Genomic DNA, 26,903 nt, shown 5'->3' with positions numbered 1-26,903 from the left:
GATACTTGATAAATTGCATCCTACCTATGGAGATTATATTAATTTGTTTTAATTATCTGAGTCAATCATGAATGCAACAACTACTTGTTTAGTTTTATAAATAGAGAAGCACTTGCAACCCCTTTTTGAGGAAAGGTGAGGTCAGCATTCGGAAGTGTTGCACCACATAATGAAAGATTGTATCAGACTTCTATAATTGATATACTTATGTACGATGGGTCCTACCTATCCTATGTCGGGTACAATAAAGCAAAAATAAATAAAACTTCTTAGATACAAATGTGTGTTTTTAAAACCAGTAGTTAGTATGTGATTTAAAGTTTTATATAATACTGTGCTCAATTATGTAAAAGTGTACCCAATAAATAAAATTTGCTACCTATTCAGGCATTGTACTGTACTTTATAATTGTTTTTTTTTTATAAATAATCACAGTGAAATGTGATTATAATCATAATTTAATCCTAATCAAGCTCAAAAAAATAATCATGATAAAAAACAAAACTCAAGTAGCTAATCATAATTATATCATAATCAGAAACATGAAAAAACAAGTAGGTAATCATGAAATAATCACAATCAAAAAAGTATTCTAGGCCATGATCAAAATCATGTATTGTACAGGGTTCGAGCAGGGGCTCATAGTGTTTTGCCTCCATATCTACACTTACCTAATTTTTCTTTAAAGCTGTGTGTGTGTGTGTGTGTGTGTGTGTGTGTGTGTGTGTGTGTGTGTGTGTGTGTGTGTGTGTGTGTGTGTGTGTGTGTGTGTGTGTGTATTTACCTAGTTATATTTACCTAGTTGTAGTTTTACAGGGCCTGGGCTTTATGCTTGTGTGGCCCCGTCTCCATATTTACCCTTATCCAATTTTTCTTTAATTAAAACTATGCACACTCTTTGCTGACACCACATCCTCACTCAAACTGTTCCAAGTCTCACATCTTTACGGGAAACTATAATTTTTTAACATCTCTCAGACATCTTCCCATCCTCAGTTTTTTACTATGTGATCTTGTGCTTTGAATGTCATATTCTTCTTTAAGGATCAGTTTCTCATTATCCACTTGATCCATTTCGTTAATCAATTTATAAACTTGTATCAGATCCCCTCTTTCCCTTCTCTGTTCCAGGGTTGGTAGATCCATAGCCTTTAGTCTCTCCTCATATGTCATCCCTTAAAATTCTGGAACCATTCTTGTAGTCATTTTTTGTAGTCTCTCCAACTTCCTTATGTGTTTCTTTTTATGGGGGGTCCACACAACTCCTGCATATTCCAATCTGGGTATTATTAAAGTACTTATCAATTTCTTCATCATTTCTTTTTCCTTGTAGTGAAATGCTAATCCAATATTCCTTAGCAAATTATGTCTCTCTGAAAATTCTATCAGTATGGCGTACTCCATTTCCAGATGTTATTTAGGTCTTCCTGCAGTATTTCACAATTCTCTTTTTGCTTTATAACCCTGCACAGTTTCGCATTGTCCGCAAACAGATTTATGTAGCTGTTCACTCTGTCTGGCATATCGTTTACATATATTCATTACTCAATACATTCCACTTTTCCACCGTTCTATGTGAAAAACTGTATTTTCAAATATCCTTCACACACTGCGTCACCCTGATATTCTTTACATGTCCTCGTGTCCTTCTATTTTCTTCTGTCACCAGCACCCAGTCTTCCTTGTCTATCTTTTCAATGCCATTGACTTAGGGGAGGCAGTGGCATAGTGGATAAGGTGGTGAGTGTGGGATCAGGCAGACGTTCATGCGTAGGTTCGAATCCCACCATGTACAGCCTTAAAACACTTTGCCATTTGTCGAGTGGTTTAAAGTTACCTATATGTCACCATGGTACCCAGATTCTAGGTGGTTACACTTAAGATGAGCTTTGGTGGTGATATGGGTACCACTTTAAATAAAATTGCCTGCGCTACTAATGGGCGGAAGCTGAACAGCGCTTCCCATACACTCTTGAAGTGTGCTTACAGGTGCTATAGGTCTTAACGAAAAAAAAAAGAAAAAAAAAAGAAATTGTACATTGCAATTAGGTCTCTTCATTCTCTTCTATCTTGTAAGGTTGGCAGCCCCATTTCCTTCAGCTGTTCTTCATATGTTGGGTCCTTTAGTACCGGCACCATTTTTGTAGCAATCTTCTGTATCTGTTCTAATCTTAGATCTTTTTTAGAGCTTGGAGACCACACCACACCTGCATATTCCAGCTTTGCTCGTATCATGCTTGTGATAATTTTTTTCATCATATCTTTACCCATGAATTGAAATGCCACTCTTATATTAGTGAACATTTTACATGATAATCCAAATATCTTGCTTATATGTTTTTCAGGGTTCAGATTTTCCTGTAGAATCACTCCCAGATCTTTTTTCTCTTTAGTCTTCATTATTTGTTCCTCTCCCATCAAATAGTTCCATGCTCTTTCTTAGTTCCATTACATGACATTTCTTGGCCTTGAACTCCAATTTCCACTTCTTACTTCACTCGTAGATCTTTTTTATATCTTCCTGTAACAGCAAACAGTCCTCCCAGGTTTTGATTACTTTTAGCAGCTTTGCATCATCAGCAAATGAATTAATATAGCTGTTTACCCCAATGTGAATATTGTTTACATAAATCTGGAACATAATGGGGTCTAACTCTGACCTTTGTGGCTTTCCGCTTGTTACTTTACCCCAAGATTAGTATGTATCTCTGATCACAGTTCTCATCTCCTTGTCCTTCAAATAATCCCTTGTCCATTCTAACAAAGTTCCTCTCAGTCCTCCTATGTTCTCTAGTTTCCAATGTAGTCTTCCATGAGGGACTTTATCAAAAGCCTTTTTTCTTATTTCCAGGTATACTGTGTCCACCCATTCATCTCTGCTTTCCAATCCTTCTATTACTATTGAGTAGAAACTTAATAAGTTCGACATATATGACTGTCCTGTCTTGAACCCAAATTGTCTGTTCGGAAAATGTACCTTCTTCAAAGAAAGGAGCAAGACCACATGGCCTCCATACTGGCCTGTACTTCCCAGTTCACTGTGTGTCTCTGCTTGAGCTACATTGCTGTGCCTACCTCAGCTATTCACCACTTATCTTTGCTTATTTGCATCCTCTAAAGAGTTGTAAATGCTCTGCTTCACTGTGCAGTACATTGTTATCATCAGTATTATACTGCACTGCTATTTCATAATTTTAACTATTCTTATGAACAGAATGTAACTGTGGCTTAGATCATATTATGTGAAGGCTATTTTAAAACTTGGTTACCTATATTTTGCTGTATATGTCTTGAAATGATGTTTGGCAACTCAGGATTAGTGAGTCTATACTCCATACCTTATTACAAATACACTTGACCCTTGATTTAACAGATGAAAAAGGAGGAAAGGTAGTCCATTACTTGAAAAGTTTGTGGCTTGAAAATACTTACTAATGATAGATACTGGCATAGAAAAAAAGTTAGTTTTTGTAACTTAACCAAGTACTGTACGCAAAATAATAGATACAGGGGATCCTCGCAATTCGACAGGGTTAGGGCAGTTTTTCATCGGTCGAATCAGCGTTTATTTGAATTGGGAAGCAATTTTTCCCATAAGATACTTAAGAATTAACAAAGTACACGAGACTTACTGTAGGTCAGTTGAAGTGTACTTCTAATTTTTCGAGGCAAATCAGCTCTGCTGGGGCGGAGATTTCACATGAGAGAGTGCGTCACGTACTGCCGGCAGACTTTAAAGTACGCAACATCCACATGATGAACCAAGTAGGAAGGTAGAAACCTGTAGAGCTTAAGCTAGGGAGGGAGAGGAGGGTATGTGAAATCTCTGCCCCAGCAGAGGTGATTTGCCTCAAAAAATTAGAAGTACACTTCAACTGACCTACAGTAAGTCTCGTGTACTTTGTTAATTTTACTTCGGCAAGATCACCAAACTGCTGGGCGGAAATTTCCCATGAGGCTTTGAAGCCCTGTGGATGTCGAGGATAAAGAGGAAAAAGAAATGCCCCACAAGAAACAGACTACAACTATTATTCATGGAGTGAACTTGTACATGAGACAGTCATACGAGTGCAGTATAAAAATAACTTACATTGCATCCAAACTTAATCCAACTTACAAACAACAATGAAATATGGCATCAGTATATTAAAAGAATGGTAACATATCATATCCTACCTAAGTTAAAGTAAATTAACTAAGAACATCAGAGCACTACAACACTTGAGTGCAACAACAACCAAAAAACAAAAGTGCCCCTGCTTATTCTAACACTGCATCCTGAAAAAGGTCAGAAGCAGCCACAATGTTCTTATTATAATATTTGGCAAAAGTAGACTCCCTAGACCAGCCTGCCTTTGCCATAATGCAGCTTTTGGTGCCGCCGCTGGCTGCACACTACCAGCAGAGAACTTTGAGACGTCTATGCCTGACATGCAGAGCTTAGTCTGGACCCAACGAGCGATAGTATCTTTGGCAGCAGATTTATGGGGTTTTACGAAACTGATGAGGAGTCTGGCATCAGTGTGTATCTCACCCTTTCTAAGTTCTTTAGTTGCATCAATGTACTTCAGTAAAGTGGTACAGACACATAACCTGGGGTCCTTAGGGTAATAATGGAATGTGACCCTGTTGATGTTAAAATTTGGTCTGGATTGTTTAAGAATGCCCCCCAACTGTACTGAAATGGAGTGTTCACTAATGAGCATGTCTTTGATCAACAGTAGTTGTAAAGTTTGAATTGTGGCAGCTTGTGTTAAAGTCATCAACATAACCAATTTTAGAGTTAATTCTTTAAGAGTTAAAGCATGTAAGGGGAACATGGACCTTAATTTCTGTGAGACGGGTTGCACGTCCCATGTGTCAGTGTACTTGGGTTTAGGAGTCCTGAGGTTGAAAACCCCTCTCATGAATCTGACAACCAAGGGGTGGTTCCCTGCCCTGCAACCATCCACCACAATGCAGAGAGAAGACAGGGTACCCCTTTCCGTGTTGAGACACTCATAACTCACACCCCTGTGAAAGGTTTCAGTTAAAAAATTTACTATGTTACTTATAGTTGGAGTAGTGGGATCGACATTCCATCTACGACAAAACTGCGACCACCTCTGGACATGTGGGCGATATTGCCTCTCAGTGCCTGGTTTCCAGGAAGCAAGTATGATGTCTGCAGCCGCCACCGAAACTCCTCGTTTGTGCAAGTTTCCCCTGATAGAAGGCATGCCATGAGCCTTGTGTTGGACATGACGGGATGCGGGTCTGTTGTGGACGGGTGGGTTATGACATTCCTCCTGCTCGTTATCAAACGTGGGTAGTCTATTAACAACTTGAGCAGCATGCCCATCCAAGGTTGGGACGGCCACAGGGGAACCACCATCCGGCCTCATGCCTGCTCCACACACAACTTCTGTAGGCACCTAGCAATTAATGAGAATGGGGGGAAATGTAAGACAGATCAAATTTAGACCATTCCAAGGAAAAAGCATCAAAGTATTTAGCCTCAGGGTAGTAAAAATGTGTGGGTTGAGTTTCCACTCATGCCTGTCATTACTTGTGCGAGAGGCAAGATCAGCTAAGGTGTTGTCCTTCCCTGGTATGTGTGAACATGTAATCCATAACTTGTGTTCCAGACACCAATCCCAAATTTGGGAAGAAACATCATTACAGGACTTGGACTTTGTGCCTCCCATTTCATTAACATAATTTATGGCAGTGGTATTATCACAAAAAACTCTAATGTGTCTACCTTCCAGCTCATGTGCAAATGCCTGCATAGAGAAAAAAATTGCTTTCAGCTCCAGGATGTTAATATGAAGCTCTTTTTCACCTAGGGACCAAGTGCCACTCGTAGTCTGACACCCCAAGTGACCCCCCCAACCTAAAGTAGAGGCATCAGTAAATAAGTCAATGTCTGTGCCTGACCTAAAGATGTATCTGTGGTGCCTGTCCACGTTGTCTAACCACCAGGAAAGATCTAGTTTCATGTCAGCAGTAATACTTAATTTCCTGTCAAAGTTACCATGCTCCTGTTTCAACACGGCAATCTTGCCCACTTCCAACTTCCTATAGTGAAGTTTACCTAACTCCACTGCTGGGATTGCAGCCACCAGAAGGCCAATCACCCTGGCCATCTCTCGAATGGAAGTAACATCTTGACGCAAAAGACTTGCACATCCTTGGCGAATTTTGATTAATCTACGCTCAGGTAATGAAGCAGTCATGAACTTGGTGTTAATGACATTTCCTAGGTATTCACTACATTGTGTGGGGGTGAGAACAGACTTCTCTACATTGACACAGAACCCCAACCTCTGCAACAATGAAATGGTAGCCTGAATTGCGTAGAGGCAACCTGAATAAGAATTACTGCAAATCAAAGTGTCATCAATAAAGCTGGTGATAGTGTATCCTTCCTTCCTTAGAGTGGCAAATGCTGGCTTCATCAGTTTAGTGAAAAGCCGAGGACCCTCAGAAATGCCATTGGGGAGGCAGGTAAATTGATAGATAACACCCTGCCATGTAAAACAAAAATCTTTGTTGCTCATCTGTGACCTTAACAGAAAAATAAGCATGCCTGAGATCAACAGATGCCAGAAAATCACCCTTATTGATAAGCCTAATGGCCTGTTCAAAATTTTCCATTTTAAAATGCTTATAGGGTATGTATTTGTTTAGTCTCTCTAAATTAAGGACCAGGCAAATTCCCCGTTTTTCTTTTCTCTCAAGAAAATGGGTGAGATGACCTGCTGAGTTTGCTTTTGTGTAACTTTGATGACTTTAAGCTGTAAAAGTTTTTTGATTTCACCAGAAATTATCTCTTGTTGCATAGTGTTGAACCTGTATTCCAAATCACTCAAAAATAAAGGATGAATACCATCAACATCAATATCAAGGTGACAATGTTCTACAATATCCAGTATAACGAGGTTACTGGTAATTTTACGCCATTCATGCAGGAAACAGTGCAGCCTGCCACCTTCAAAACATGTACTTGCCTGTAATGTTACTGGGGCTGCCAGCTGCGGCCGCCCTGGCCCTTGACGTTTTTTGGGTCTGCATCATGTCGAGCAGAAGGCTGTTGTGGAGCAGCCCTGGGGCCAAACCTCTGTTGGCCATAGGGGTGGAAACTGGTGTAGAAGCCCTTACCAGCAGACTTGTTCCAGTATCCACCAGGGCATTTACCTGTGAACTTAAAAGAAAAGACAGGCTTCTTCTGTGAGAACTTCGTCCAAAGTTTCTCAGCTTCCTCGATTTGTCTGGCAGACTGTGACACATCATCACCAAATAGAAAGCGTGACATAGGCACCTTATCTGACCACAGATGAGCATATTTATAGTTTATTTTGCGTTTCATCACAAAACACCTGACCAAGTTGTTCCTATGATTTGCGTTGCCCAGCAATGCCAATGCACCATTGATCATGCTCACCTCATGTGCCACCTTGGAGTTACCTTCCTGCTCAGCCAAATCATCCAGCGCCACTAAAGATTGGGTAATGATGGTTGAGACCCGCAGGATGTCCTTATTTATCTCCCTCAGACGGAAGTCAGTTTTTCTGGCGTCCAGCTTAAGGGCCTCCAACACTTGTGGATTGCATTCCACTGGTGCAAGACCATGGCAATTATTAGGCCTTTTAACAATCTTGTCCTCACAGATGGCCTTATAGTCCTCTCCTCTCCTCGCTTTAGGGAGGCGGTGGCATAGTGGATAAGGTGGTGAGCGTGGGATCGGGCAGACGTCCACGCGTAGGTTCGAATCCCACCACGTACAGCCTTAAAACACTTTGCCATTTGTCGAGTGGTTTAAAGTTACCTACATATCACCATGATACCCAGGTTCTAGGTGGTTACACCCAAGATGAGCTTGGGCGGTGATATGGGCCATAATATGGGTACCACTATAAATAAAATTGCCTGCACCACTAATGGGCGGAAGCTGAACAGCACTTCCCATACACTCTTCAAGTGTGCCTACAGGCGCTATATATAGGCCTTACCGTAAAAAAAAAAAAAAAAAAAAAACATTATCAAAGAGAAAATTGACCATCTCGGCAACTCTGTGATCAATGTCAGCAGAAACCATGTCAGTAGGGCCAAATGCCTTGGTGACCTGAATTAAGGCACTGTCAACAGTTGCGGTCGGCACTGACATGTCTCCATCATGACTCACCCTAGCCGAGAAACCCGAAAAGGTGGTAGGAGAGCAAGAAGGTGACGGACCCTGGGCCCCCAGAGTACTGTCCCCCACAGGTGCCAGCGCTGACCTGGCAGAGAGTGGCAGTCGCTGCCTGTCCACCTCCCCCCGCAAGTCAGCCTAAGCATCCAACACAACTGACCAAGGGGGAGGCGCGGGAGAAGTGCGGCGGGAGCCACGTGCATCATCAGCATTGTCCCGCAGCCTCACGGAATCACGCTGCCCACATGAGCGTTGAGATGAGTGATTCCTGCTACTGTCGTCCATGTTGTGAAGGTGAACGTCGGTCCCAGGGACAGAAGGAGGCCCGCAATAGGCACGTGAGGAAGGAGGGGAAGGTGACCTAGAGGCAGAGGATGCTTCACCTGACTCTGACATGGCCGCCGCACTGCGATAACAAAAACAAGCCTGAAGCTTGATAAATAGGCCCAAAACCAGTGGAACTGGTATAACATCCATACAACTCGCCCCAAAAAATGGGTAACGAAGTTGAAGGCACTGTACTTGTGTAACAAGTAATATGGCCTTACCTGAAAGAAAACAACAAAAAACAGGGTGTCTGCATGACACACAAAACAGTGTCTACCCGCCGTGGTGATCAACAAACAACGCGTGACTCACTCATGGGAAATTTCTGCCCAGCAGTTCGGTGATCTTGCTGAAGTAAAATTAGGGGGGATAGGGACCAACCTCCAGCCTAGACCCCCTCAAAACATCACTATAAAAAACACTAACTTAGACTAAATCAGTACTATTAAAGGCTTTATTTATATCTTAACTTTTTTTTATTAAACACATTAGGGTGGTGTACAGTACATTTTTGGAATTGAAAAACACTTGCAGCAGTCTCGCGGTACTTGTCCCTGTTCTTCCAAATTGTTGATATTGTTGATCTAGGGACACACATTTGCACTGCAACAACACTCTGAGATATACCTGCCTCACACTTTCATATAAGCTCAAGCTTATCTTTGAAAGGCAGGAAATTGTGCTTCTTAGGGCTGGGGCTGGAGGTGGCTTTCCGTCGTCTTGAGTCAGACAAAATGCACATTTTCTTCTATCGTCCATTTTTAGTCAAATTAAGATCTATGGTTTCTAATTAACACTTTTATAAAGTTGATTTTCTTGTTAATTGGAATGATGCTATAATCTCAAATCAATGGAATCATGATAAGTAGATGTAAATATATTTTTATATAATCTATTTTTTGTCCTAGCCTAACAGTGAAAAGTACAGGTAACTCTTGATTTACGCGTGTTTAATTTACGCATTTTTGTTATAACGCGACTGAAAAAATATTATAATTAATTTAATTTGCGCGATCGGTTTGCTTATACGTGATTTGGCCCAACCACATTTTCAAACTGAACGCCAAACGCAATTTCAAACTGTGCGCCAGAGAGTTCCGCAGCTGGCCGATAGGTGGGAGCTCCGGTCTTCTCGTGCCTCATTTGCAGTCTGCCAGCACTGAGTACAGAATCTCTTCAATCTGCGTATAATTCACCAAGATGGCCCCAAAACGTCCTTCATCTTTTTCTGCATGTTGGGTTATTTTTGAAAAGTGGATTTTTGATAAAGTGGTAAAGCTCAGAGGAAGATGGTGACTGACTGTGGTGTGAGTGGTGAAGGCAGTGATGCAGTGAGTGTTGTGTTTAAGTATTCTTTGTTTTGCTGTTTTCTCTTATTATTTTTTGCTTTCTCTTATTATTTCTAGCATTTCCCTTTACTTTGAATACACTTCTAGTATTTAGAATGGTAAATAATAAAAACATGTTAATGTAGCCAAATAAATAGAGTATTTTGTACAAATTTTTTTGGACCACATCTCGCACCCCCTATTATCTATTGTTTCTTATGAGAATTACATGTTTGTTTTATGCGAATTTTGATATATACGATGCCTCACGTAAATCGAGTTATCTGTAGTTCAGTTGTTTGTTTACATTTTTCTGGGACTGCAATGTTCCAAGGCAGAACTTCCAAGGAACAACTGGCCTAGATGAGCATCTCTGTTGTGTATGAGTGGACAAAGCTGTCTGAAGAGTTTCTCATAGAGATTATTAAAGGCCAAAAATAGCAATGAAAAAAATAGCAACAGCTTGCTTGGAAGTGAAGGGGCCGCTATGTTTATTTACAGTTGACAAATGTGACAAAGGCGGAAGTGAGCTTGTATGTGACGACCAGCTTCGACAAAAGTTGACAGTCTTCAGAAAGTTGACAGAAAAAGTTAACGGAAAAGTGGTAGTGTGATGCTGCCTTAAGTGACGACACAGGGTAGCGTCGGTTTACACTTCCACCTGGCGGGTTTGTGGCGAATTTGGGGTGGTGGTGGACTTTGACTGGGTGGGTGGCGCGCGAGATATGAATGTCGAATTGGCAAGTCATTCGGTCAAACCTTGAGGATTGGGTATTAATTAATTGAGTTTGAATTGGCGGTAATTCGAACTGCGAACAGTTGAATCACAAGGATCCCTGTACTGGTGTAGAAACAATAAGTTTTTGTAACTTACCCAAGTTCAGTATATAAGTGTTATACAGTAATATGATCAGTTAAATAACAGAAATAACAGATTTACTTTATGTTTTTCTTGTTTGGGAGGCATCTTGGCACAAAACAATCACTAAAATTAAAGTAGCAAAGGACTATGTACACTACTTGCATATGTTCCTCAAGAAAACTGCGAACTGAGATGTGGTTGGTAGGATCAGTGTGAACATAGTAATTGCATCATTTAAACACATAATATATCAATCTCTGTACCTACCTCCCTTCAAGCTCAGAACATTTGATTTTTCTTTAATGATTTTGATATATTAGTATACATAATATTATTTAAAAAATTTGTTTTAATCAGATTTTAAATGTGTTTACTGTTATTTTAGGTGTTTTACATTTCTAAAGCTGGTGTCACACTGGACAAATCTACTCAACAATGGACAGAATGTCTGTTGCTTGGTATTTGTCTGTTAAGATTTTGTGGTTTATTAAGTAAGAAAATCCATTAAATCAGTGTCCGTTAAAGTAAGTAATCGTTAGTACTTGTCTTACTGTTACAGAAGAAACTTTTACTTTATGTTATGCTATGTAAAGATTATGTAGATGATCACAAATTATAAGTAAATTTCTTACTATTTATTATTGTACTGTATTTAGTGCGTTATCTAGACATTCTTGTCACTATCATCCATCTTCTTCACCACCACAGCAGCTATCTACCAGGTCATTGAATCACTCTGATAACAATAATATTAATAATAATAATGATAATAATAATAATAATAATAATAATAATAATAATGATAATTATAATACATAGTAATAATAATAATAATGATAACAATCATATATCCTTGAAATGGAAATTTTGGGAAGGGTTCTCGAGTCTCATGGATTTGACACTGCAGTAAATTTAGAATCTAAGTAGTCAAAAAATTTCTTATGGTCAGAGGAATTAGATGAAAGGTATACAGTACAGCATAGATAAATTTATTTTAAGAGTGGCTCTGTAGTTTTAGCCAGATGGTGGAAATTTCAAAAGATTCAAAAGCATGTGCACGAGAGCAAGTTAAATCATTGTGCACATAGATGCAGCATTTGGCTTTGGAATGGAAGTGAAGATAGGGAAAGTAGGATCTGACCAAATTATCTTCGTGTTTTCTGCAAATTTACAGATATCACTATTGATTCCATTATTTAGATCACTAATGTACAGTCAAGTTGCTGGTGAAGCACAGTATGCTGATGTGAATCCCATCCAACATGGTGGTCAGTTTGTTTTTCAAGTCATATTGTATTGTTGGGAACCAAAGCCTATTGTAAGATTAGGCTGTAACAAGCCTCTAAGAAGTGTAACTTGTGGCCGGGTAACACTAATGAGTGGGGAAATAAGTGAGCTGTTGTTACCACTTGCCAGCAACTGACTTGTGAGAGCCAGTGGGCTACCACTGTCATTGCCACTGCCATTCCCATCCATAGTGATGCCAGTTTGGCAACTGACAGGGAAGAGAGAGAGAGAGCAGGCCACCACAGCTGCCAGCCTCTGCAGTAATGTAGTATTCATTACTGCCACCGCCACCCCTGTTGTTTGTACAATACATTCACTTTGGAGATACATAACATTACTTCCTCTTGTGCATTGAATTTCTAGAATAGACTAAAAATAGTCCTGTCCATGTACTTACTGTCATCTTTATATTTTGTGTACTCTTCTGTCTGGCATTTCCACACAGTATTGCTATTGCATTTAGAGTGTGTTGTCCAATTCACCATGTTATGGCATTTTTCACAGTCACAGCATGCATTAGAAGTTCTTTCTGCTGAAGCCAAATAATATGGATATAGTTATCTCTCAACAGAGGTAGAGCATGTCTCAGAAATACAGTTGACCCTCAGATTTAGAACTTAATTAGTTCCAGAAGGCTGTTTCATGTCCGTATTGTTCCAAGTCCGAAACCATTTTCCCCATAGGAAACAGTGTAAATAATTTTAATCTGTTCTAAGACCCTGGATTTTTGCCTAAGTAAATTATTATTTACCTTTTGGTTGTGAGCTACATGGCACACATAGATGATAGTATGGGAAGCCAAGGGAGCCTTGGCATTATGTGCATACTAATACAGATGGTTATTTCTGGGTGATCTTTGCATTTGATGCTGTTCCAGGTAGGGACACCTGACTAACACTCAACAGTTCAAAAGGTTTAAGGTCTAAGTTACAAACACTGTGTGGACAACACAGTGTATTAATCCAGCCAGATCCAGAATAACAAGGGTGGAGTGTACAAGAGTGTAGTGGCATAAGACACTACCAGCAAGTGAGAGATAAGCCGAGGTGATCAGGAAAACATAGAGGATACGGGTACAAGGCATATACAAGGCATATACTACATAAGCACAATACAGTCCTATAGTAATAATAATGATGATAATAATAATGATAATAATAATGATAATAATAATAATAATAATAATAATAATGAAAACATAGAGGATACGGGTACAAGGCATATACAAGGCATATACTACATAAGCACAATACAGTCCTATAGTAATAATAATGATGATAATAATAATGATAATAATAATGATAATAATAATAATAATAATAATAATAATAATAATAATGAAGACATGAGTGGCTACCATCATAAGGCTACACCAGTTATGTAAATGACTTTATTCTGTTCCTAGTCTCCAAATTTTTACCTAAATAGATAAGAATTGAACTTTGTGAAATAAGTATTATTTACCTTTTGGTGGCGAGCTTCATGGTGAGTGTCACTTAACCAGGTACAGTAAGTCCTTGTTATATGGTACATATGCGTTCCTGGAAACCTTACCGTAAATCAAAATTACCGTATACCGAACTCATTATAACATGTAATAATAGGGAATGCGTTCCAGCACGTCAAAAGTCACCCCTACAGAAATTAAAATACACTCGACCCTCGAAACAATGGACAAATGCGTGCACAACCCTGTCCGTAGATTGCAAAAGTCTGTTCTTTGCAAAAGTACGTCAAAAACTGTATAAAATGTATGTAAAATACGTAAAATTTTCTAATTTTCGTATTAGTTCAAGCTTAGTAGCCACTGGAAGAGCCTTTTGATTATGCTTCACTGGTTTACTAGGTTTAGGAGGCATTTTGGACAGGTTAAGCACTCGTGGGAAGGGTACAAATGCATAAAAAAGCCGTGGTAAGAACTGGATAATGTTCGCTGTTGATTGAAAACGCACGGACTGAAGATTAAACATGGCGGCTAACAGGTAATGATGCGACCGACCTGCCACCTACCGGACAATAATTTACTGGGAACGGACAATCGCGTGCATTTTAATATTCGTCCGTAGATTAAACTGGACTCCAGAATTTGTCCGTAGTTTCCGAAATCCGTTGATGGGAGGTCCGTTGTTTCGAGGGTCGAGTGTACATGAAAATCGTCATAAAAAAAAGAATGTAAAGTACTGTGCAAAAGAAATAAACAAAACGTTTTTATTTACCTTTCACTCGCCATGTATTCTATCAAATGATGTCCCTCCTGAGGCTAAGGGACAATAGGGATTTCAGCCCTTACTCATCTTCCGCTTAGTGTGCAGACGAGGATAAGACGTCATCGTCTGCACTGTCGGAAGAAGATGTGGAAGGGTCAGCTGTAGCAGGGTCGGCATGTTTCACTGATTTGAAGAAAGAGGATGTGGGGGAAGGGCAAGCTGTAGCAGAGTTGGAACGTTTCACTGGTTTGAAGAAAGAGGATATGGAGGAAGCAGGGGATGTGGAAGGGCCAGCTGTAGCAGGGTCAGCAGGGGTGACAGGGATGGCATGTCTGACTGGCTTGAAGAACGAGTAGATGGAGGACTGTTTGGTTTTTCTTGTTTTTTCATCATAGATTTCTTGATAGATCTTGACACTTTTCTCTACATCATGAGCCACTTTGCTACTCCTGGCAGGATTTGGGTCACGTTCCTTCTGGGTTTCCAGAGCTTTTTCGATACTACCGAGACATTCTCTAAGAGTTTTGATGTCCAGGCCATGCACAGGTTCTTCCTCGTCAACCTCTTTTTCTGTCTCCTGTGATGCCTTGTCTTGCTCTATAAGTTCATTTGAGAGAGGTTCAGCATGGCTTTCCAAAAGATCTTGAACATCATCATCATCAACTTCATCGAAGCCAACCCTATGGCATAGATTTACTATGTCATTTCTGATTGCACTGATGTCGTCTTCTGCGAAGCCTGGGAAGTCATGTGCGCATTCTGGCCATACTTTATTCCATGCCAAGTTCATGGAAGATGTCTTCACTTTGTCCCAAGATGACTTGATGTTATCTAAGGTGTGCTTGATGTTATACGACTTCCACCATTCACTGATAGTGGGCATGCCAGGCCCCTCTGTGCCCTTTATCAGTTGCTGCATGGTTCGCTGCTGGTAGTAGGCTTTAAATGTTTGCCATGATTATTATGAATATATTTGTGCTTACAATAGACCCTTTAATATTCCATTTATTCATCTAATTAGTAATGCATGTAAGTAATATGTAATGCAGTTAAAAAAAAGGGGGGGAAGAGGAAGAGATAACAGGCTTCAAGGGTGGTCAAGTTGAAGTCAGTACACTCGACCCTCGAAACAACGGACCTCCCATCAACGGATTTCGGAAACTATGGACAAATTCTGGAGTCCGGTTTAATCTACGGACGAATATTAAAATGCGCGCGATTGTCCGTTCCCAGTAAATTATTGTCCGGTAGGTGGCGGGTCGGTCGTGTCATCAGCTGTTGGCCGCCATGTTTAATCTTCAGTCCGTGCGTTTTCAACCAACAGCGAACATTGTCCAGTGCTTACCACGGCTTTTTTATGCATTTGTACCCTTACTTAATGCTTTGTAATACTGCTTGAATGATTTCTTAATGATTACACAGTATTTTACGTACATTTTATACAGTTTTTTATATACTTTTGCAAAGAACGGACCTTTGCAATCTACGGACAGGGTCGTGCACGCATTTGTCTGTTGTTTTGAGGGTCGAGTGTACTGTGAGTGGCGGGGAGGTGTGGCGTGGATGACGTCATCACCCCTGCTCCCCCACGCTGGGCCCTCTCAGATGACATGAGCGGATACCTTATCTGTGAATTTTTCTTACCGTATATCGAATCGAGGGTAGTAATTTCCAAATACCATAACTGTGAATTTACTGGATAAAGAACCACCGTATAACGAGGACTTACTGTTTTAAGAATATACAGGGTTGTGGCAGCACTACCATAAGCATTGTCAGTTAGCCCTATGTGGATTCTTTGTTTCACGTCTGTTACACCTTGTCAGTACAGTAGTTAAGAAATATTTTTGTTTGTTACAAGATCAGTGTACTTATATGCTCAAAATATTACTCAACCAACCTGTCTGGTTAACTTAAGTGACTCGGGTCAAATGTCCTGACCGCAGCTGGGAATAAGAGTAAGGCCACAATGCAGAATCAAAACAAAGTGGGAAATGATGTTTACCTTCCGTCAATGGCGCTAGTGTCATGCGGATTTGCCAGTTTCGATTGCCTTCAGGTTGTTCCAAGTCCAAAATTTGTTCCAACACTGAGGGTAAAAATGACTGAATTTTTTGTTTCAAGTCTGAGGTGTTCCAAATTTGAAGGTCCACTGTATTTTGTATATTAATGAAAACTAGTGGCTCTGTTATGCAAAAGGAATAGTCTTGTTCTGATTTGTGGAATGTTACAAGCTGTGTTGCAAACTAGTAAATTAATAATTGTAAAGATCTGCCATCCCACAGTCATCCCACCAACTGTCTGTCTTTCTATTTTGTCCATGCCATGTAACTGGTTTGCTGACCTGTGAAGAAATAACTAAGTAGTACAGTGAATCCTCAAAAAAATTGGCATTCCACAAATTAGAATTCCACTTCAGCTAGCAAAGCAAGAAAATGTCCAATAGGGAAAAAAACAAAAACAAAAAAAGGCAATTTGAAAGAAAATTGCATGTTGGCACCTTGTTGACTGAAACCAAATCAAGGTTGACCAAAGTTAACATAATCTATACAGCAATAATTACATTGTAGATTGTGACATGATGTTAAGAAGGGTTAGTGGTTCTAGTTGAAGGTTGAACTTTTCTGACAGCATCTTCCTGATTTTGTCTTGTCGATGATTGATGTGATTCTTTTTGTGGTTTGGTCTGTTGGTTTTTCTGAAATATCACTTTATTTTGCTTGTACTTTTACTTCTTTTCCTTCAAAAACTGTAAAGTATTTACTTCTATCCTCCTTGGCCCATTGGTTCATTGTATATTATGATATATTGGTATATACCCATTTGATATATATATGCAAATTGTATTCTGAGTACATGAATAGCATAAGAATCATATTAATGGATAACTAAAATATGTCTTCTTGTGACACATGGTAACAATATTCAAATCCATATGCAGATTTTTTTATTGTTTAAAATGATATTCTGCAGTAATCTCTCTCTCTCTCTCTCTCTCTCTCTCTCTCTCTCTCTCTCTCTCTCTCTCTCTCTCTCTCTCTCTCTCTCTCTCTCTCTCTCTCTCTCTCTCTCTCTCTCTCTCCCCCTTTTGTTTAGTGGTGAGTCAAGGAAAAATGTGGAAAGATGAACATATTTCAGGAAATGCTACAAATATGAATATTTTAAAGACATCACTGCACTCCTCATAAAACGTCTCATTATTATTAGTATATAAAGTTGGTACTCAACACAGAAAAGTTTTGAGAAAACATGGTGTGCACTGTGATGTATTTATTTACTATCACCATGCATTTGATATAAATATAAAGAAAAATTGCCTAAACAGTGGTATTTTATGTATTGATATGTAATTACAAACATTATCTTCATTTTTAGTAGTTTCACATGGCAAGCTGTATCATATATGATTGCTGGAAAATCTAAGCAAATTAAGAAAACACAAAATTTTTAGAGAAGTGAAAACTAATTACTTTTATCTAATTTCTGCAACAGAAAGCAAGCTCTTTCATTGGGAAGCTAATTAAATTTTGCATCCTTTGGTATGGTATACGTATAAAGTTGTCTCAAAATTTTTTGATGTAATGAGTTGAAGCGAATTTAGTTTGTGTGTAGTATTCATTCCAAGACCTGTAATGTAATAGATTGATTTTGTTGTTATTTTATGTTGTAATATTGCTGCACATATCTACCATAAAGATAATTCTTGAAAGTGAATGAACAATGAACAAGTGTTATCGTAAGGCAGAGAGGGTTAAACTTGATTTAAATGACAAGAGCTTAGGGATTACACCATTACTCATATATACTAAAGAAGTTCATGTCCCTAGCTGCTTTAGCTCTCTAAAATTTTTATTTTCTTAAATCTGTTGAACTGTGGCTGGTCTTTTTGTGAAACGGATACTTGTCAGAAAGGCTTGTCTGTACGTGATCCTATGTTGTAAAGGAAAGTGTAGACAGACAGTTCTGGCAATGTTTAAAAGTAATTAAAATATATGAAAGCATTTCTCTTTAAGAGTGGGAGAAAGCAATTGCTGACCACCAAGCTCTTGTGACACATTTAGTGTGTGTTTGGCTTCCATTTATCCTCTACTGCAAGATAGTGTGTGTGTTTATGTGTTGGTGTCACAGGAGATTAGGTGGTAGGATGGTAGAATGGTCTGATTTGGTTACCACATATTAAGTATTTATCTCTGGCTCTGCTCCATGAATATGATATGGTTCTCAAAAAGTACATGAAACAGGCTGCCCAATTTAACCCATACAGTATTCTCAGCCTTGGGTACGAAACAGGCTGCCTAATGTAACCCATATTCTCAGCCTAGGGTACTTTCAGTTATAATTTAACAAAAATGTTTGTTCCAGTTTTGTCTCCTGTAACACATGATAACTGCTCTATAATAAAATTCTTATCGTTTCCCAATAAAAAAAGAAAAAATATAAATTTAGATGACTAGAGTCATTTGGTTAGTTTTGGCATGAAACCTTTATTTACTAACATTCTATTAATGGAGACTATCAACATATGCATTGAACTATGCAAGAAATTAGTCCTGATTCCACATAGTCCAACCACAAGTGACAAACAACTTAAGTACATGACATTACAGTTATATGGTCACTGCATTTCCCACAGTGAAGAGATTATTGAAGCTCAATTTTCTTGATGTGTTCTTTTTAGGTAAATATATTTTGCCTGAGCATTTGTGTTTGAATGTCATATAATCTTTCATTTGTTCTCAGTGCTCAGTTAGGCATACATTGTACAGGTTCTACATCATGGAACCTTAGATTGAGGGTGTTTCTAATACAAAGAATTATCTTTCAGAACCAGTAGATTGATGACTCATCCCAATTTTTTTTTTTTTTAATATTAGGGTATATGCAATAGCGTCGTTAGAAAATTCCAATTTGTTTAAAGTCTATGACAAAACAGAGCTCAGAATTATTGAATCCCATTCATGAATTAATAGAACCCTAAAATGAACCTAGGTTAGCTTGGTGACCCCTACTTGTAATTAAGACCAACAAGTTTTTAACTTATTTTAGTTTGATGGGTCTGAAGATGATACTGTCTTCCTGAAACCTAACTGAAAATGAATGATTTCTGCCAGTACTTTTTGTCTGTACTGTTCTTTACAACAAGATTCTATACAGACAAGCTTTTCTTGCAAGTATAAATGGTACTATATAATGTACTGGAGTGAATGGCTGGGATGTAAATGTTAAAATTTGTGAAAAGAAAGGGATGCATGATGAATGGAAGAGATTAAGAAAACAGTAAGGAACAAATTATATACAAGAATATGTTATAACAAATTATATACAACAAAATGTTGTAACAAAATATACTAGTAGGTATGAATGAGAAATTAAGTAAATTGGTAATACAGTATACATAATACAGAAAGAAATGGAAACAAGCACCATTAGCAGAATAGGATGAGGCAATACTGCTAAGCCTTATAGATATGTTTATTACTCATCATATGTATTATGTAAGAACACATGTCACTTAGAGACCATGAGAGATATGTTGGTATTTTGTGGTGTGGTGTCTCACAGTCCTTGCTGGATGTCATTGTCTTGTTTGTGTTTTGCTGCACTTAACTAATTTTTGGCGCATATCATGGTTATTCTTTTGAAAATGCTCAATTGATGTAAATACCAGTGTACTAGAATTAGTCAAATCAGTTAGGTAATAAAGGTGAGAATAACCAAACATTTATAGAAGATAGGGGTTTATTGCATATTCAATTATGTTGTTGATGAAAATAAGAGAAGAATCACCTTTTCAATAGACTTCACTTTAGAAGATGGTCATTTAGCATCATTACTTGTTAAAGAACTGGGACCTCCTTTTGAGTAGTAGGAAAAATACTGATATAAACAAGTATTTTAGACGTCACATTATGGAAAAAAAGAAATACACAACTTGTGGTATACTTGGTATGCTATAGAAGGTCTTAGTCTAATCTCTCGCTCTCTCTCTCTCAGTTCACTTTGTAAGTCATTGCCTAGTAACCTGACTTCTTGAGGTGGTCAGCCATACAGTCCACTTGTGTTGCACACAAGTTGGATGTGGATGCTTGGTCATAGTAGCCAATAATTATGGCCTGTTCAGTCTTAGCTACATGCACTCCAGTTGTTTCCTTCTTGCCTCTTAGAATGTCATCAGAGCCACTCAGGAAAAAGAACTTTGTTTGGCCCACACGCATGCCTGTAGAAAAATTTGGAAGAACAATTACTTGAAATATTTCTTTGATTGAACTGCTATTTTGATAGGATTGTTTACACTTATTACAACATATGGTAATCAAGCAATACTTGTATTGAAGAATGATAATAAGACTTACAATTACAAATTATTGATTTGAATGCTTAGTTTGGTCGCCAGAGGCACCAATGATTACACTATTCATTTATATAAAACTAGGGATAATTTTGCTTATTTTACTAATAAATCAATGCTATTTATTATGCTCTACAAATAATCATGAATGCTGAGCTCCACAAATTGATGTGAACATGTTGATATTGTATCATACATTTCATGGAATTATTATTATTATTATTATTATTATTGTTGTTGTTTTTACTATCATCATTATTATTATCATAAGGGTACCAATAATCATAGCTATTTCACGTGGATTATTTTAACAACAAAAATAAGTTATTTTCAAGCATGCCCATGTTGAAAAAAAAAAAAAAAAAAAAAAAAACGTACTTGGCGTCATCAATATGTAGAACTGTTACATACGCCTGCATTGTGTTTCTTGATTCAATGGTTTGAAATAGGAGGTGGATGGGATTGTCATCTTTTGCCAGTCAGATTAGGATGAAATATATGAAATGGAGGAAGGTAGAGCCCAACAATGACTAGTCCAGTTACCTGACATGCTGAAGTTCTTGGTATCATTAAAGCCAGCCTTTATTGCATCGAATTCATCTTTACTAACTTCGAATCCTTCAGAGGCTGCCCATTTTGAGCCATCTAGTCCGTAGATTGCAGCCTTCTGAACATGGCCGCTGCTGATGAGGTTTTCGATGTAACTGTTCCAAGACATCTGTGAAGGACGAGAGCAGTGGTGAAAAGAGCATCGACCAAACAGCTGTTAGTGTTGGCATACCAGTGTTCATTACAGTTTTAAGATGAATAGGAAGAATTTTCAAAGTTGTTCAAAATAAGGTAATAAAGCAGTGTGGTGGTGTCTATTGTTCATCGTTAATTATCAAGATGTTCTTTAATCTTACGGCCGTATGACTAAAAATAAAAGGGAGAAAAATAGCAATCCCACATGAAAGGGAGAAAAATAGCAATCCCACATAAAAGGGAGAAAAATAGCAATCCGTGGGAGGAGTTGGTTGACTCATTCGCTATCGACTATAGTTGTGATAAGTTAACAGACCTGATAAGATTGACCGTTTCAGGAGTAGATACCGCATGCTTAAGTCTGCTGTCAGAGGATCTATATATATTTGTCTACATAGGGATCAGTGTCAATCTGTGGTCTGTATAAAGTTATTTTTGGGAAGATGAAATGAAGGAAAATTTAATGTCTTTTAAGCTATAATATAGTCGTCCTATCAACATGCGTCGCGTCATGGGATCTTTTTTCTGTCCGTCATGTATCCCAGTTGTTACATAATCTTATAAGCAACTTTTTGAACAATTATATGTAATAATTTCAAAGAACATGCTGAAATCAGTACTACGTTTACAGGAATTCGAGTGTTCCAACCTGAGATGGAAGAGATTCCTATTGGACTCGCTGTAACCGGTTCGTCTCGTAAGTGTATTACCAACACAGCTACTAGGTACTCTTGTGGGTGAAGGTTATGTATTCTTTTTACTAGGTGGCAAAACTCATATAAGTGATGCCTTGACCAATGACACAAGGAAAGTTATACCTTTTGGCGTTGTGGACGTGCAGCGGGAGATAGAGGTGCTGGCGGACCGGACTAAGGCAGTGTACTGACTTCGATGGCAGTAGCTTGCACCCTCTGGGATCCGCTGATAAGAAATTTTGGTGATAGCTAAGCCCCTCCCTCCTCTCTCTCCGACTTACAGAACTGCGACTCCCGGCAGCTAGAAAATGTGACAACGCTGAATAAGCCTTCAGAGAGAGAGAGAGAGAGAGAGAGAGAGAGAGAGGAGAGAATCCTTTTATGGTGTTGAATGGATGTATCCTAGCCACGCCCGTTGCTGCTATCACACATTCACATCCTTCCAGCACCGTCTCTACCACTTGTTAATGTTTAAACAGTAGTCGTGAGCATTCATTATTATTCTTTTCTCTTTCATTTCACCCTTATGCCATACTGGATCTCCTATAGCACTGTATATATATATATATATATATATATATATATATATATATATATATATATATATATATATATATATATATATATATAATTTTTTTTCACGTGAGACATGCACGCTCACTGAACTGGTATCGATATAATCATTAAGTCGGGAAATCAGTCAACATCACTAGTAATTAAAGGAAAAGATTTGTTATTACTTAAGTAAAACAACTTCCTCGGGGTACATGGTTACCCTACGTAGATGTGAAACTAAAGTCTCTGATTCGATTGCGGACGGGGCAGTCATTGCATAGTTTACTCAGCTGTTAATCGATTAAAGGGGGAAGATAAATAGTGGAAGCTCTGGTCAGTTTCTCGTCCTGGAACAAGGAATGTGATTTATCACAAGTTGAAAAGCCACTAAGATGGATGTCACACACCGCTATAACCTATACCACAAGTTTACATTCTTGATCTCGATGAAAAAAAAAAAGAAAGAAGAAAGGCCATTTAAACAAGGTATTTACTAATTTGAAAGCTTTACGTGTTGATTTGGGGTTTCTTTTCCCTCCGTGGATAGAGATGGTAATTACCTCAATGATTACACCAAAACTTAGATATAACATAGTTAGGTGAACCCCTTGAGAGAGAGAGAGAGAGAGAGAGAGAGAGAGAGAGAGAGAGAGAGAGAGAATTATAATAGTATCGGTGTTGAAAAAAAAAGAAAAACACTTAACTAACAAGAAGAATGTAAGGAAATGGAATCCCAACAATTAACTAGATTAATGAACTTTAATTATTATGAAGATTACTGAAGAAAAAAAAACAAAATAGGTTGTGGAAAGAGAAGACATATCGATATTTAAAGGAACATAAGAACTGAAAAAAAAGAACGCAAAGAAGTGCGAATTTCACATAAATGTACAGATATAGAAACTAGAATTAAGAGGTGGTGCGGGAAAAAAAGTGTATACAGATAAATAAAGACATAAAGAGACATGACCACACCAGTATTGCTCAGACACGGTATGATACTGCGATTTGGTAAAGCTACACGCACACACGCACACACACACACACACACACACACACACACACACACACACACACACACACACACACACACACACACACACACACAAAAGAGAAAGAAGTGCACATTTCAGAGTGGATGATGACAGATTACAGTAACTTTACAACTCAGTCACTTATCCAATGCCACCAAGATAACTGGTACTCTTAACTCAGTACTCTTTCTTGATCATGAAGGCCATCATGATTCGAGGCTGAGCTGAAGAAAGACTACATTACTTGTCACTGAAGATTTATGATCTTTTTTTTTATTTCTGTCGTTCATGACTGGAGGTGAGAAACTTGTGGAAGAATGTTTGTTGCCTGGGTTTTAGGTATGTAATAAATGTTTCATCGTAAAATTCTGCCAAAATGGCTCACTGATATTTTGTTTATTTGGGAGAGGGATAGTTTGACTAAATTCTGTCTCAAAGCTCGTTTCAGTTGCATTTGGAGTGTGCTATTGGTGTGATTGCCTTGTAGAATATGTTTTGCAACGCTGAAGTGTACAGGCAAGTCCTGTATTAAATTTCCCGATATAGAAAAGTTGATAAATCATATATATAGATAAATAGATAAACAAAAAAACAAATAAAATTAAAATAAAACATTGAATAAATTGATAATGAAATGAATGAAGTAATAAATGCCGGTTTCCGGGAAGACTGTGGCTAATTGCGAACACATGTATTACTGTTATTTGCATAACGGTAAATAAGATGTGTGCGTATTACAATTTACAACATTCCTCATAGCAAAACAGGATTTGCAGGCGTTACTCATGGCAAATTTATGACCAAATCAAACTTAGAAGTAAAGGTTAGATAAGTGTATCATTGAGACATCTTCCGTTCATTCGTTGAACTAATCGTTTATTATTTATTAATAGTTACATAGTTATCAGAACAAACGAATGACAAAAAATACGGCATTTAAGAGGAATATTTATAATTATCATCAAATATTTATGAAAATCTAGCAATGGTTCATCAACTGAGGTCTTTCTTAGCAGTGCCGAGCATTGTCCTCCCCACCACACACTGGGGCCGGCACTCTGGCCTCTGGACTCTTCAGTTTGGGAACCACTGTTCCAGAACAGAGACTTCTGCATAGCTGCCTCTTCGAGTCCTTGTTAACTTTGCCAATTTATTCTTTCCCTCTTTAAAGAAAAGTTTCTTTACTTTTTTCTTCGCTTATTTAGTTATCGTATTGTTTTGGATATTGGTGTTAGCTGTTACCCTAGGATTTTATTTGTTTATTTATTTATTTATTTATCTATCTGTTTATTATTATTATTATTATTATTATTATTATTATTATTATTATTATTATTATTATTATTATTATTATTATTATTATTATTATTATTATTATTATTATATCATCATCATCATCATCATCATCATCATCATCATGTTCATTAAATTTTTAGGTACATGTATCAGCGTTAGTATTCCAGATTCATGATATATAGGGATTCTCTCTCTCTCTCTCTCTCTCTCTCTCTCTCTCTCTCTCTCTCTCTCTCTCTCTCTCTCTCTCTCTCTCTGCAGCAGCGTCCTCGTGGTGCAGGTAGTGTTGGTGATGTTGATGTGCTTGACAGTCCTGCCCTCGTGTGTTCCTGCATGACGCACCATCACTCGCCACAAGTCTGGTGCAGTCAGGCTTCAATCGTGCTGAGGATCGTCTGGTGGTGGTGGTGGTGACGCGGGATGTGATTGTCCCAGTTAAGGTTCATTACTGGCTCCTCCTCCTCCTCCTCTTCCTCCTCCTCCTCCTCCTCCTCCTCCTCCTCCTCCTCCTCCTCCTCCTTTCTTTCCTATTTCTTTCGGTCTTTATTTAATCATAGCTATCATTGTATTTGTTTTATTTTGTATTTGGCTCCTCCTCCTCCTCCTCCTCCTCCTCCTCCTCCTCCTCCTCCTCCTCCTCTGCCTTCTCCTTATTATCATCACCATCACCATCATCACCGCCATCATTCTCGTCTTCCTTTTTCATAACTGTGTGTGTGTGTGTGTGTGTGTGTGTGTGTGTGTGTGTGTGTCATGGTGCTTTGATGAGTGTGAAATACATGTGAGGTAATGACGTCATGGTATTTTTTAGTTCCTCCTTCCCCTCACCATAGCTCCTTCCTTCCTCTTTCAGAAGGCATCATAACCTTTACTGCAAAGTGTCATTGAGGCACTGCTACCATTCTCCTCCTCCTCCTCCTCCTCCTCCTCCTCCTCCTCCTCCTCCTCCTCCAGTGACCCCTCTCAGTGGATGTACGAGTAAACTGGCCCTCCCTCGCCGCCCATCCTCCCTCTCACCCTCCCTCCTCGTTACAGTGTTGTTTGGTCCTTCGGGGAGGTAGCGTCGAGGGAGACGTGTAGATGTGCTGCGTGTACCAGTGAGCTGTGCGAGTGGCAGTCTTCTTTGCTTGTAGATGGCAAAGTGAAGCAGTGTTTTCATGGAGTGTTTGTGATGCATTGTAAAATCACGGATATATGTTTACATATATGGGTGACAACTTGATTACAATTCATTGTCTAGTGGCTTGTAATTACATTCACTTTTTATTTTTAAGAAAAAAAAATCAGCGTTATTGCTTATTTCCACTCAGTGGGGGCTGTAGAGGCAAGTGGGGGAGCCTCGCCAGTGTATAGAAGCCTTAATCAAGACTGGTCGGGTCTCGGCCTAGTTGACGCCTCCTAGCTGCTGCTGCTAGGGCTGAATACCTCCCCCAGCCTGGTGCATGACTACCACGCCCAGATGCCTGGCAGTAACGCACGCCTTCTGTGGGTGTGTACGCCCCGGTGGTAACAGCGTGACTCACGATACGACTGTGGTGCTACGTAATGATCGTGTATCGCATGAAGATAAGCCATCCTAGCTACCTGTGGGTGTTGGGTATGGTTAGATTAGGTTGCGTTGGGTTCGATTATGTCTAAGTTTACTTTGATTAATCGAACCTTATCTATCTTAGTTTACTCCGAAAATTACAAAATTGGCTGATAGTCCAATGATTGGGCTAGTTAGGATTCCTTGTTTAGGTGTGTGTGTGTGTGTGTGTGTGTGTGTGTGTGTGTGTGTGTGTGTGTGTGTGTTATATATATATATATATATATATATATATATATATATATATATATATATATATATATATATATAGAGAGAGAGAGAGAGAGAGAGAGAGAGAGAGAGAGAATTATTCACTTGTTGTGCAGTTTGTTTGCGAAGTTGAGTGTTTGGGTGGATGGGTGACTGAACGAAGCCTTCATTGTGGTGTGGTGTGGCGTGGCGGTAGTGGTGACGAAGAGATATTTACTCAGGTTGGTGCACGGATATGTTGATTATCT

At 38.7% G+C, this 26,903-nt stretch overlaps 2 protein-coding genes across 6 annotated transcripts in view; one reads left to right on the top strand and one right to left on the bottom strand.

Moving 5' to 3' along the window:
• LOC123520207 (tyrosine-protein phosphatase non-receptor type 11-like) overlaps positions 1-26,903 on the top strand; it is a 103,580-nt gene that overhangs the window by 6,874 nt on the left and 69,803 nt on the right. Inside the window, exon 1 of one of the 4 annotated variants that reach the window (XM_045282276.1) lies at positions 25,858-25,954. The exons of 1 other annotated variant lie outside the window; for it this stretch is intronic. Coding sequence is in view for 1 of the 3 variants with exons in the window: in XM_045282283.1 (XP_045138218.1) it covers positions 26,300-26,346 (47 nt within the window). In the remaining 2 variants the exon portion in view is untranslated. Of the gene's footprint in view, positions 1-25,857; positions 25,955-26,284; positions 26,347-26,903 lie in introns of those variants that run through there. 2 more of the 4 variants (XM_045282279.1, XM_045282283.1) reach the window with 2 other exon arrangements.
• Positions 19,906-22,252, bottom strand: LOC123520211 (profilin-like). Of its 2 annotated transcripts, none has more exons than XM_045282295.1 (3): positions 22,096-22,252; positions 21,077-21,251; positions 19,906-20,401 (listed from the first exon to the last, which is right to left on the bottom strand). In XM_045282295.1, the coding sequence occupies exons 2-3, from the start codon at positions 21,249-21,251 to the stop codon at positions 20,199-20,201; spliced, it is 378 nt and encodes a 125-aa protein (XP_045138230.1). In that variant the 5' UTR covers positions 22,096-22,252; the 3' UTR covers positions 19,906-20,198. The 2 variants fall into 2 exon arrangements, with proteins under 2 accessions (XP_045138230.1, XP_045138231.1); XM_045282296.1 differs by having other exon boundaries at positions 21,927-22,244.

The sequence above is a fragment of the Portunus trituberculatus genome, chromosome 46, assembly GCF_017591435.1.
Source record: "Portunus trituberculatus isolate SZX2019 chromosome 46, ASM1759143v1, whole genome shotgun sequence".
NCBI classification, from domain to species: domain Eukaryota; kingdom Metazoa; phylum Arthropoda; class Malacostraca; order Decapoda; family Portunidae; genus Portunus; species Portunus trituberculatus.
This window is presented reverse-complemented; position numbering and strand designations above follow the sequence as displayed.

Excerpts from the sequence above, each read along its gene's own strand:
- LOC123520211 (XM_045282295.1), bottom strand. The coding sequence starts at position 21,251 with ATGTCTTGGAACAGTTACATCGAAAACCTCATCAGCAGCGGCCATGTT. Across the intron at positions 20,402-21,076 it reads CAAGAACTTCAGCATGTCAG|GCATGCGTGTGGGCCAAACA; the intron begins GTAACTGGACTA and ends ATTTTTCTACAG.